The following is a 13,550-nucleotide window of genomic DNA, read 5'->3' on the forward strand; positions in this document are numbered from 1 at the left end:
GAATTTTTATAGTGATTCTTCACCATTGAGAGATTGGGTCAAAACGATATGTAGCACGGTATCTCAAAAAGTTATTGACGGATTCGGACGAAATTTGGTGGATTTGTTGAGTCGTTGACAAGGACCGATTGATTCAATATTTGTGAAATGTGGATACGAGAATTTTAAAAACATTTTTTCAAGTGATTCTTCCCATTGAGAGACAGGGCCAAGACGACGATATATAGCACAATATTTCAAAAAGGTATGGACAGATTTAGACGAAATTTGGTGGATTTGTTGGGTCGGTGATGTGAGCAAGCCAATTAGATTTTGGTTAAGGTTAGGATGTAGATTCGGCTTATCAGTGGGATACCACTGTCTCGTGAAGTCCAACGTCACTGACGTCAAACTTGTGTCTACAATCACAGCCGGATGCTGAACTCCAGTGGCACACAATCTGCATTCAGGGTGTTAATATTTCCAACGTGGACAAGTGTGGATTGTTTTCTCTCTCTTTTTCTCTGGCCAAACGTCAGAAGAATAAGAAGTGGGATAACAAACATAAACTGTTTAGCCTGGCAGATGTATGTGCTCCACAGAGTGCCGTTCTAGTTAAACATGCTATTAAAAAGGAAGGGCTGGCAGGATGGCCTAGAAGTACGCACACTCTCCACTGAGCTGTCTAGCCTGGGTTTGAATCCCAACACAGCTATAACCTGTCATCCTGATGTTTCATAAGCATGGTGATTCATCAATGAATGTGTGTGCCGTCCCTCTGATGGTCGCCAAATGGGGCGTCCTGTATGCCAGCATTAGTTGGTAGATATTAAATAGGAGATCCCACGGTATCCTTCACAAAGAGTAGGCGAGCTATCGCCAGCACCATTAACAAATTCCTACCCTGACTTCCTGTGTTGGAGTGGTGACCTGTCCTGGATTGTAACCCCCAACCAAGAAACTGCTTCAGCTAAACTGACACTGTAGAGAGCATGGTACATGATTAAAAATAAGGTTTCAAATGAAAAACTTGAGATTTGCAAGATGATATTACTCTCATGGACTCGTTTGCCCCTCCCATCCATCCTGTCTAGACCCTGGTACACTGAAACCTGTGGTGTGTTGGAAGCAGTCAAGCAGCTTACTTTCTCAGCTTGGAAAGCTAACCCGACTGAGGGTAACTTTAGTTTATTCCGTAAGGCTCGCAAGTGTGTCCATCCTGAGGCAAGGCAGAAAACACCATCTTGCAAATCTAAAGGTTTAATTCTCCAATCAGTCTCCTTCGTCCAAATCATGGTAACTTTGTCAAGTACATCTCAGGCAGTTGCTGCCCCTCCATATTGTCTCTCATTTCAAACAGCTGAACTACATACTCTGCCAAAGATAAGGCAGAATGTCTAAACTTGACTTGCCTCCACATCTCGCGTAACCAACCCATCCCGTTCTGTTCCCATCTTTCCTCAACATACTCACTGTCGACTGGACTCTGTATCCTTCTCTCCGGCTTTGATTGTGCTTTGGCGATAGGCCCAAATGGCATCAGTGCCCATGTTCTCAGATCCTGCTCTGCCGTTCTTGCTTCCCCTGTCTGTCCTTCACCTTAAGCCATCTCTCCTTTGCAGGTCAGCAAAAATCACTCCCATCCACAAGAAGGGTGCAAAAACAGCCCCGACCAACTGCAGACGAGTGAGCTTGCTTACAATTACACGCACAGTCATGGAATCCATCATTACTTCCGATGTCGTCTTTCCTGTTTTCAATGTCTGATGTCTGATCATCCATTTAGATTCTGTCCCCACTCAACTCTGGACATGCTTCTGCTCCTCTCTCAACAATGATTGGAGGCCCTAAATCTCAAACAAGAGGTCAGGACCATCTCCCTGGACATATATCAGGCAGTCGACACAGTCTGCCATCCTGGTTTGCTTGCCAAGCTCTCTGCCTATGGCAAAGAAGGCCACCTTCATTCCTGGATTTCTGACTTCCTTGACTCATGCAATTAAAGTGTTGCCATCAACAGAAAACTGATCCCCCCTCCCAGTGAAGGCTGGAGTTCCCCAAGGTAGTGTTTGGGCCCAGTCTTGTTCTTCGTCAATATAAATGACCTCTCTGATGCAGTGGAAAACCCTATCTTCATTTTTGCACGACTCCACATTGTGTCATACAGTACCGCCATCCCTCTGCCAGACAGACAGACAGCAGATATGCAGATATATATATATATATATATATGCAGATATATATATATATATATATATCTTTCTCTCTTTCTTTTTCTCTCTCTCTCTCTCTCTCTCTCTCTCTCTCTCTCTCTCTCTCTCTCTCTCTCTCTCTCTCTCTCTCTCTCTCTCTCTCTCTCTCTCTCGAAATGGAAATGATTGGGCTCTGGTCTCAGAAATGGAACATGTCCTTAAATCCTGGAAAATATCATAATCTCACCCTATTGCTTCAGAATGATTGTCAAATGAGCCCATCGATTTCCTTGATCATCCAGTGGAAGAGCTTGTCTCTGGAACTACTGGGCTTCACAATCTGGAAGGAACTTTCCTGGCCTGACCATATTGCAAAGATGACCTCCAAAGACAGCTGCAGACTGAGCATCCTCCGTCGATCCAGTTCTTTCCTTGGAAAATCAGGGCTACATATAGTCTACAAGGTCTTTGTCCATAGCTCAATGGAGTACTGCTCTAAGCTATGGGCAAGTTCCCCAGCATAACATGTCTCCCCTGGATTCCATGGAATCGAAAGCTTTCAATATCATTATAATCTCCTGCAGTGAGACAAGCACAAGGTCTGTTGCTTTCACATCGCAGACCAGTCTCTAGATTTATTACCGCTTCTCCACCATTTTAGCTCCCTCTGCTCTCTTAGCCTTCCAAACCTCCCAAACTCTTCCAGTAATCCCATCCTGGTTTGGCAACCAAAATCCAAGCTCACCTCCACTATTTTGGTCCCCTCTGTTTTTTTTTCCCCCTTCCCCCCCCGCCCCCACATTGGTGGAACCGCCTTCCAGAGGCTGTCAGATCCCACTCTTCCTGGCAGAGATTCAAGGAAGCACTCCATTTCCATCTCATGTCACCTCCCATCCTCAGCTGCAATCATTTCTGCACCCATGAACACTTCCTAATCCAACCCTCTTACTTTTTCAGGTTACTGTGTTTCCTTTCCTCCTCTCTCTCTCTCCACCCTTGCCTGTTTGTTCATTACCTTGCTTACTGTATCCAACTATGACTCCACCGCCCCCACTGTCTAAAACATTGCCTTTTGTTTTTTTTTACCCCATCATCTCGTTCTTCCAAGAGTCTCCATCTTGCATCCAAATTTTGGGTTGAAATTTGGTCGCTGCTTTGAATGACGGCGATACGTCAACTTTAATGTCAGTTTAAGGTTTTTTTAGACAACCGATTTTTATTGTTTCAAGTTATCTTTTTTCCAGCTAGGATCCCGAATCCATGTTTTAAACCCCACTGTGCTTCTCCTCACCAAAGTCTCAATCACAACTTCTGTTATGAGCCATCAGTCACATCCACACCGACTCCCTGACCATTCCACCGACCTAACTGATATTATTTTCAAACTAGGATTACAAAAGTTGTATTCTTACTTGCTACGACGGGCATACATAGCCTGGTGTGGGTTGGCATTTTGCTCTTGTGCAGTTCTGTCCAAATTGGGCAATATTTTCCACGCCTGTCATTCCTCCATGAATTGGCTTGTGCCGTGGCCAATTGCCACACAGTAAGTGCCATGGTGATTTCAAGAGTCGTGTATTTGCACGGATTCCTATCCTAACCAGATGTATGTTAAGGTTCCTTAATTTTACGCAGATAGTTATAATAACGTGTTTGAAAAGCCCTGGAAATGTGGGAGTTAAAACGCTGATTATATAGCGAGGCCATAAGTGTGTACCGAAAGCAGAGGCAGGTGAGGGTTCATATTCCCAGATAACTTATTGTCCCGTCTCCATCTCCTCCCCCACATCGGACCTGAATGTCCTTGAATTAATGCTTGTGTTGATCTTTCGTAAACCTTTTCTAGTTGCACAAATTAGTGCAAATGAACACTGCATCCTAATCGTTTAATCCAGCTACAAGTACACGTGCTTTCTAACACACGTAACAGCCGTGCTTGGATCCACATTCCGACTGCGTACTTTCGAATGTCAAAATTGACAACATGCTCTTCTGAAATATATCTTGTAAATAATTTAAGGTGTTTGTGCATTTGTTTGTTACTCTTTCATGGCCACCCAGAGCGCTGCAAATTTTGGGTGTAGGTTCCTTCAGAATCTGGGCATGGTTATAAGCTACTGCACGTCGGCCTTGAAGGCCGTTTTGCTGCCAGAGGCCGCTATATATTATATTTTGGGATGTGGGGTCAGGCAGTGTTGCTGCCGGTCCACAGGCAAAAGGTAACCACCACGAGGCCAATAACTCCAGAGCTTTTCAATGTCCAACACATCCCAAAACCACTGTCAGGAAAGCTCAATCAGCCGGGTAGCACTGGGTACCCCCTCACACCCCCCCCCCAGGATATATATATATATATATATATATATATATATATATATGTACACACATAAAGAGTGTTCATGTAAAAAACATACATATGAATGTCAATCTACTTGCAAATCATTCATATCGAAAATGGAATAATTATCTGTAAAATGTGAGTGGACTTGAGGCCAAACATGTGAGTATGAGCATGCTTTCCAGTCAAACAACCATTTTATAAAGTTCGTTTCTGATCGAAATGTCCTACAAACCCACTTTGAAGGGCCCAGGTCTAAGAATGTGGTGACAGCAGATTTCACGCCTCACCTTGCTTAAGTGCAGTCAGCGGGAGGGAGTACTGCCCGATGAAATCATTGTTGAAGTGTTTGTCGTAATCTTCAACGAGGAAACGAACCATCGCAAGTGACGGCACCGTTACATTGAACTCCAAGATTTCGTTCCAAAACGGATTGAAACCTGGAAGGGAAAAGTGGTCGTCACGATGCTTTCTCGCACTTTCAGTCAATGAAAGGTCACAACTAAAACATTTTGATTCTCAAAATGGATGTAAAATTTGACATGCACAATACCAACCGACAACCACTGCTCCGAGAAATCTGTGCGGAAGGCGCCGAAGCGCGTGTGCAATGTCCTCGAGGAAAGCTCAGTTTGATTCATGACCCACCGGGCCAGTTGGAAATCGAGTGTTATTTTAACCTTTATGAGTGCTTGCTGGGATGATTGAGCCATTCGAGTATCCTACATTGGAGTAGTGACCCGTCCAGGATTGTGCCGAATAGTTCAGGAGACTCTTCGGCAGCACTGACGCTCTGCACAGAGTATGGTCCCAATGGATGGATGGAGGACTGGGAGGATAGCCGAGAGGTATGCGCATTCTCCTCCAACCTGCTCAGTTTGGGTTTGAATCTCGGGCCAGCGAAAACTCATCCTGGTGTACATTACAGGCAGTACGAGCCATCAATGTGTGTGGCGTCCCTCGATTGGACATTAAACTGGGTGTCTCACCTGCTAGCATTCCTGGGTTGATGGACATTAAAGATCCCACAATGTCCTTCAGGAAGAGTCAGTGATCCAACACCGGCACCCTGAACGAATTACATACGAGGGTATTCCTGCTCTAACCTAAAGGGGGCACTACATCAGCGGCAAAACTGCAACTCCAGCAAATTATGCTACCCACAGTCATGTGCTGCATATGAAAGAAGACGAAGAATGCAGCAGTGACCCACCGGTGAGGACAGTTGACTGGCATCCCAGAGATCAAGGGTTAAAATCCAGCTGAAGTTGGCAGTATGAACGATTCAGACTCTAACCTTCTGAAGTTACCATCCATCCATCCATTAGGACCATACTCTGTGCAGAGCGTTGGTGCCGCCGAAGCAGTCTCCTTGGCTATTGGGAACAATCCTGGACGGGTCGCCACTCCGACACAGTATACCAGCATGCTGGCACTCATTTTGCCGACCTCGGAAGGATGACAGGCAGAGTCAACCCCACCTGGTGTTAATTCAACAGCTGAGCGGGATTTGAACTCAGGACCCTAGGATCCCAAGCCCACTACCTTAACCATTAAGCCAACACCAGGCATAAGTTACCATATCACCACTAAATTATTGGTTGGAAACTCAGCTGATGACTCTTCAGCAACCTTCGACATCAGAATAATGTACCTGGCCTGCCTGCTCAGGTTAATTTTGTGATGCCAGGTCTACTCATTGTGGGTTGACAACGCACTGCCAAACTTTTCCACCGTTCCTATCATCGATTGCTTATGACTACTATCCCGAGTTACCTGCTATTCTCCAGGTTGAGGTTGAATGGAATAGGTTTTGTTGATTTTTTTTTTAAACAAAATCAAGACAGTTTTAACTGCAGAGTTCACAGAACACATTCCCCCACACCGTCTTGAGTAAAAGGAAATAGGGAGGGTCTTTTCAACTCTTGCTTTGCGTTTCCGAGCACGATCGGAATGATCTTTGTTCGTGAACTTTGAATAACAGGCAGCATGGCAACCATGGGAATCCGATGTGTCAAACGGAACAGTCCAGAGCTGAACCTCCTGCCAACTCTCGGAGAAACCGACGATGTTTTGGAACGATCGTTGAGGAAAAGATGCCCCAAACAAACATGTTTTGGATGAAGTTAGCTCTCCGTCATCGCATTGCGAGGCACGGCCATTTGGCCTGAATCTTGTTGTTGTTCCGCCCTCGGAGTGCGAGGCAAATTTGATTGGTCGAGACGGCGTACAGTTTTGCCCAAGTACTGCAAAACTGAAAGTTTTTAGAAGTGCGAACAATGCCATTTGTGTTCTGCGCCGTTTTGAAGGCTGTAGAAAAAGAAAGAAAAAAAGAACTGAACCGGAAGTTTACCGCCGTTGTTGAAGCGTCTTTTACACCACCCTATTCAACCGGTCACACGAGTTCTTCATCCCTGTTGTTTGCATCCTTTATGACGTCACTAAAATCAATAAGTGTCGCGTTTGGAATGATTTTCAATTCTGCTTTACTGCCAGACACAGGCAGACTGAGGCAATTGCTTCACCCCAGTGTGTACATGCGCACTCGGGATGAGACTTTGTACAATTTGCCAAATTCAGAGCCAATGCACTGCTAAAACTGCAGGCGCGTGTGCCGATTCATGTTCCGATATAAAATTCAATTGAAATCAAGTACTTCCAGGATCATAAATAGACCGATAGACAGAGCGAACCAACTGCTTAACCCAACATTGCGCTACGCACACCGAAACGGGGTAAAAAGAAGAATAAGAAAGCATAATGATCCCACAGCAAGTTTTACCGTTGTTCTCGATGAACGACGTTTGTTTCTCCTGGTTGTCCTCTGGAACCCCAAACACCTCCACCGTAACCTGCGGATCCACGATGGAGCCCTTTTTGCTGCCTTTGCATTTTGGAAGCTGCTGACCGCTTATGATCTGAGGGAATAAGACCAGGCTGAGTATGAGGCCATATTTAGCGAGAGAAGGTATATCAATTGGCAAAAAAACATTGTGACTGAAGCCTGCTGATGGTTTATTACACTTGTCCAAATTATTTCCTTTGGCCTTGCATAAAGTCACAAGTGGTTTTTATCTACGACGTGAGAAACTCGAGTACGACTCCCAAGTTCATTGTAAATCCTCACCAGTGTGGATTGTTCTCTCTCTATCTCTGTCTGTGGCCGTACGTCCGTTTATCTTTCACTCTCTCACCCCCATCATGTGATATTTACCGTTCACCACGTAATGCCATCTACGCCGAGCATAAAGTGAGACTGCATCTCCTGAAATATCTTCTCCGTGTCCGACCTCTTAATAACGAATGTGCACAGCTCAGCCACCCGAACAAGTCTCAAAATAACATAAACAGATCACTAAATACGTTGCACCTTGTTGAAGAGTTAAACTAAATAGAACACCTTCACAATCGTCATCATCATAAAAGTCTCATACGGTGTCCCATGGCGCTCATGTCAAGTTGTTGACGCATTGTGAGGATAGACGTCTACACCTGCGCAGGTCACTACTCCGTCGTGGAGTATTCGGGCAAGGCTCTACAAAGGGTACCGACACAATGGACTATTCTTTCGAATGTCATTGTGGGATATGAAAAACATCCTCCAGCGAATGCCAGCAGATGGGACACCGGCTTTAACATCGTTCCGAAGGACAGCGCACTCACCGATGCAACGCCCTGCCGTCGGAGCACCAGGGTGACGGGTTGCAATCGGACTGAGAAATGAACTCAGACTATAAATCTCAAAGGTGAGCTATCTGAGCTGTAGTTAGCCGTGTCTTTGCATTGCTCGGCACGGCCATTTTGCCTGAATCTAGGTGGAGCTCTGCCCTCAGAGCATGAGGCAGTTTCGCTCTGTCGAATGAAGTTAGCTCTGTTTTGGTTTTCTTTCCATTGTTTTGTCGTTTTGTAAAAGTCTGGCAATGCTCCTTTTTTTTTATATACCGGTTCATTTCTAAGACTCATGGAAAAGTTTGGACAGCTACCAAGTTGCAAAAAAATAATGGGACATCCTTTTCTTGTTGTGAGAATTGCCCCACCGATGCATCGAGAAAGCATAATCGTAAATATTAGCAACAGACTATAAAACAGGGGACTCTCATCGCTATATTCTGTGGCATCCTATCCCAAACTAAGAAGTTCCAATGAGGAACGATAAATCGGCTTTCAGAGACATACGTAGAGATGGATGATAATAAGACGTATGCATGGGTTTTTCACGTCGAGATCCATCACGGAACAGCTGTGCTCAAAGGCCGAAGGCCGTGACTCAACCCCAGTCTGAATCGGGGGTCTACTTTGCTGAACTCGGACTTGGGACTTCAATTTTGCCATCGCTTTGGAATCAAATCCGGTCACGGTTTGTTTCCCAAATACCATTGGGCTGCTGCGATGACGTGTCTGCCATTTGATTTTATTTATAATGGTTTATTCTGGAAACATCCCTCAAAGAATCACAGGTCGTCAATCAAAAAAAGATGTATTTTATGAAATGCAAACTCACGTACAGTATGAATGCCATGATTGGAAAAGACCCTTTGGTCTCGGTGGCAGATTCATCTTCCAATCACATATCTTGCAAGAAGAGCTGCAGTCAGGCATTTTCATCTCCTTATTGGCCTCTTCCCATCAGTTTATCAATCAACATGGCACAAAGTTATCCTGGTACTTATAGGCACCTGCATCACAACCAGTTGGGCAACAGTCACAAAGAATGCCACGTCGAAAGGTCCACTGATTGGACAAACATAGTGCTGCCCATTATCCTTACTGGTTCTCGTTCATTATTATTGGTTCAATGACTTATGTCATCGACTCCGAGACATGACATCACCAACACCATAACCTTCCAGCTTGTATTTTTGTTTTTAATCCCCCGTGAGATGTTATGCGATGCTTTGCATTAATCACACTGATGAAAGGCTTGTGTACAAAGCTCAGTGGCCTGCACTGTTTGTTGCTTGCCTAGTCATCGCAATCACTCCCAAAGTGCGTCACATCATGAAGGTGACATTTGATGAAAGAGTCGTGTATGTTCCATGGAACAACCACCCATGGTGTTCTCTTCCATCTTGAGGTTATTTCTGATTGTTTGCCAGATCAATGACGAGGATTCTCGTTCCTTTTCAAAATGCTTATTTGGGGATGGGTGGGATTCTTGAAGGTGAACACCTTGAACACAGGTGCCTATAAGTACCAGGATGACTTTGTGCCATGTTGATTGATAAACTGATGGGAAGAGGCCAATAAGGAGATGAAAAAGCCTGACTGCAGCTCTTCTTGCAAGATATGTGATCTGAAGATGAATCTGCCACTGAGACCGAGTGGTCTTTTCTAATCATGGCATTCATACTGTACACATGAGTTTGCATTTCATAAAATACACCTTTTCTGATTGAAGACCTGTGACTCTTTGAGGGATGTTTCTAGAATAGACCATTATAAATCAAATCAAAGAGCAAACACATCATCGCAGCAGCCCAATGGTATTTGGGAAATGAACCGTGACCGGCTTTGATTCCAAAGCGATGGCAAAATTGAAGTCCCAAGTTCGAGTTCAGCAAAGTAGACTCCCGATTCAGACTGGGGTTGGGTCACGGCTTTCGGCCTTTTAGCACAGCTGGTGCCGTGATGGATCTCGCTGTAAAAAAAACTCCAATGTGATGTAATGATGGAAACCCCATACATACATCTCCCTCCACCTTTGCTACCGTCATTCAAGTATCAATGTGTGTGTGTGTGTGTGAACCTTCCGATTAGCTCGGACAATAAAACAAATCCACAATGTAAATCACATGTTGGTCGTGTCTCATGTTGTGAATGCAAAATTCATTGGATAAAGATTAACATCCAGCTTAATGCAACTTATACCGTTCCTGTGAGAAGCATTGAGAGTAAGCAAACCCAGAGTCAATAAATAAATAAATATTAAATCTCTGACCTTTGAGTGGGTTCCTTTTGATGTTCCAGGAAGTGGTAAAGGTCAAAAAGAACGATTTTCCTACCTTAATGGTAAGCTTCGTGGGATCAAAGCCTTCACTGGAATGAGGATCCTCCGGATTAAAGTTCGACTCCTTGCTGTGCATGTAGGCTGGTTTAAGAACGTAACCACAACCACCGTTCTGTCGAAACCTCCCTCCATTCAGATCCATCTCGCAGCCTGGAGTCTGAAAATTGAGGGCGACTGGGAGGAATGAAAGACCCAGTTAAAGCATACGGCAAAGGAACCGACTCCATAAAGTTTTTTTTCTTGCAGGTTTCTGACTTTTCTGTTGGGGTACAGAGATTTCTACATTCGTATCTCGTATCGCACAGAGGGGCACAATCTTTAATGAGCCACAGTCCATAAATATACCTCAAATGCAATGAACTGTTGATTAAAGATATTAATTATATAATAGCATGTCATTGCTAATTCTCCCAATCAGAGATTCTCAAAGGGGCACGCTGGGTCAAAACCTGAAAATGTAACCTCCCCCTTCCCCCAGAGCCTTCCCAACCACAAAACCTATTGTACAGGAATGAAAGATGAATTTTGAAGAAGGGGCCATTATAAACTGTAAAGCATCACTGTATGACATGGCCTTTATCAAAGTCTTCTATTCGGTCGATATCATTGTAACGCATGGTACTGTGGGTCTCCGTGGCTAGTCTGAGTTTTATGAGCTAACAATGTCATCACATTTCCAGCCTTACATGATATCTAATGTTTGTTTTTTTGAAAGTAAAACAGGAAGTACGAGCAAGTTTAAGCTCTGAATGACTGACAAGGTAACTGAGCGAACTCGCACTGAGAAGCCAGCAAGGCGTTGAGAAGTTGTGAGTCTGCACAGATAGCTTGTAAGCTGGAGTCAGCTGGTACCAAGAATAAGCATCAGTTTGGTTTCTTTCTCTTTGTTGCGATTGTGTTATAAATGTTGAAACCTGTGTGGAAAAGGAAGGAGGAACCAACCCCCTGTTATTGAGGTGCTTGTAGATAGCGCTACATCTGATTATACGCATGTGGTCACATGACTTTTTAGCTACATCAGCCTGGCCATGATGGTCAACTCCTGTTCCACCTTCAACTCCTCTTCCCGTTTTAATTTTATTTTACGCCGTCGTTGCGCGCCACATGAACTTCACAGTCCATAGTTGGGTCGAGATTCAAACCCAGATTCAACAGCTCAGAGGTGAGTATGCATACATCTACACCATCCTACCAGCTCAGATTTATACCTGTAACATATCCAATTCCTGAGAATCTCAAGGTTTTTTTTGAAAAACCTTGTCGAGGCTCGTATGAGAGGCAACACAAAATGCACATCAAGGGGGGCATGAGACAAAAGGGTGGGAGAGGGAAGGACAAAACAGTGGGGAACGGAGACATTAGGAGATCTGTGGAAGGGAGAGGGATGGGGTGGGGAACATGGGGTATACAAGATGGATATTACAGGGACTTTCAGGAAGTAAAGCAGGGAATTTGAAGGAGGTGGGTTTGGGTGGATGAACGGGGGTATAAAAGATCGAGAAGTTGGATGGAGGACGATTAGAGGTTTCTTTGTTTCTTCATGAAAGCCTTTATAACACCTTCACTCTTCTCTGTGGTTGCTCTTACCAAGTGCGTTTTGAAGCTTACTTGCTTCTCATTGTCTGCACTAACATTGATTGGGCAAATCTTGTTCACAACTACCTTTTCATGCAGAATGACCCATTTACTCACCTGGAACATAGTTCGGGGAGGTATTAGCATCAAGTCGTGTCCGTCCGTCAGTCAGTCTGTAAACACTCAGAACTTCTTCTCTGAAACTACACACACAATTTCAACTAGAGGGGGAGCATTCGGTAGAGTGCAAAACCTCCGCCGCCAATACTGCTAGGTCACTCAAGTAAACCTGATATCCTCTTCATTCAATTTGACGTCAACAGTGCCCACAGAGTTATAGTTTGCAACTTTCCCTTTTACTTTTAACTTTTACATACTCAATTCATTCGTCATAACTAGATTCCTTGAGACAGAAATTGATTTTACGTGGGTATATCCACCTGAAGTTCCAAAATCAGCCACAATTATGATTTTGGCATGTTTTTTTTGGAAATCACTTATAACATGTAGAAATGCAAAAAAAAAAAAAAATCGAAATTTTGTTGAAAAAAAAGTTGCAAAAAATTTTTTTTTTCTCTAACAATTTTTTGGTGGGTGGGGGGGGGGGTTGGAAATCACTTAAAACATGTAGAAATGCAAAAAAAAAAAAATTCAAATATTTTTTCAAAATGGCCACCATAGCAGCCATATTGGATTTTGGACCAAGTCCAAAATCTAATGGCATGATCCTTGGACCAGACTTAACCCCCCCCACCCCCACCAAGTTTCATCGAAATCCGTCAAGGAGTTTTTCCGTAATACTGTTCACAAACAAACAAACAATCAAGCCGGTAGGCGACGAGGGATTCGCTAGGATCGAAGCGCTGGATACGATGCTTTTCATTCTGACCGATCCACTGACGAAGATTCATTGCCAACACGTATTGGTTCACATACAATTGTTCATCTGCCTGGCAAGATTTTTCCTCTTGGGTATTTTGCCAACTGGCACTCCTCATAAAAAAATGACGGTAACTAGACACCCTATTTTTGAAGGACTACTATTTGAAAAATAATCAGTTTGCTGGTTTGTGCTGTGGAGCCTCGCGTTGCAGACACAGACACAGACACAGACACAGACACACACACACACACACACACACACACACACACACACACACACACACACACGCACACACGCACACACGGAAAAGCCGATCAACTTCTCTCAATGCTCTTGTTTGACCACACCTCCTGAGCCACACAATATTTTTCATAAGCCACTCCCACTTTAAATAATAAATAATTGGAGGTGGTGTGTGGGTTGTGGAATCGTTTTCGGTAAAGAAATAAATAATTGGAGGTGGTGTGTGGATCGTGGAATCGTTTTCGGTAAATAAATAAATAATTGAAAGTGGTGTGTGGGTCGTGGAATCGTTTTCAGTCAATAAATAAATAATTGGAGGTGGTGTGTGGATCG

The 13,550-nt window shown here is 44.0% G+C and overlaps 1 protein-coding gene and 1 long non-coding RNA gene across 6 annotated transcripts in view; one reads left to right on the plus strand and one right to left on the minus strand.

The window, feature by feature from the left end:
* Positions 1 to 13,550, plus strand: part of LOC147022394 (uncharacterized) — a 77,059-nt gene that overhangs the window by 58,596 nt on the left and 4,913 nt on the right. Inside the window, exon 1 of one of the 3 annotated variants that reach the window (XR_015061224.1) lies at positions 10,686 to 13,535. The exons of the other annotated variants lie outside the window; for them this stretch is intronic. This is a non-coding gene — a long non-coding RNA (uncharacterized LOC147022394). Of the gene's footprint in view, positions 1 to 10,685; positions 13,536 to 13,550 lie in introns of those variants that run through there. 3 annotated transcript variants of the gene reach the window in all.
* Positions 1 to 13,550, minus strand: part of LOC147022395 (1-phosphatidylinositol 4,5-bisphosphate phosphodiesterase delta-4-like) — a 68,399-nt gene that overhangs the window by 3,867 nt on the left and 50,982 nt on the right. For all 3 annotated transcript variants that reach the window (XM_085893250.1, XM_085893249.1, XM_085893252.1), the window contains exons 12-14: positions 10,512 to 10,690; positions 7,292 to 7,427; positions 4,800 to 4,949 (exon numbers count right to left, since the gene is read on the minus strand). In XM_085893250.1, coding sequence (XP_085749376.1) covers positions 4,800 to 4,949; positions 7,292 to 7,427; positions 10,512 to 10,690 — 465 coding nt within the window. The remainder of the gene's footprint in view (positions 1 to 4,799; positions 4,950 to 7,291; positions 7,428 to 10,511; positions 10,691 to 13,550) is intronic.

This window comes from Eptatretus burgeri, chromosome 8, assembly GCF_056783735.1.
Source record: "Eptatretus burgeri isolate ZD-2024b chromosome 8, Ebu_testis_v1, whole genome shotgun sequence".
Lineage (NCBI taxonomy): Eukaryota > Metazoa > Chordata > Myxini > Myxiniformes > Myxinidae > Eptatretus > Eptatretus burgeri.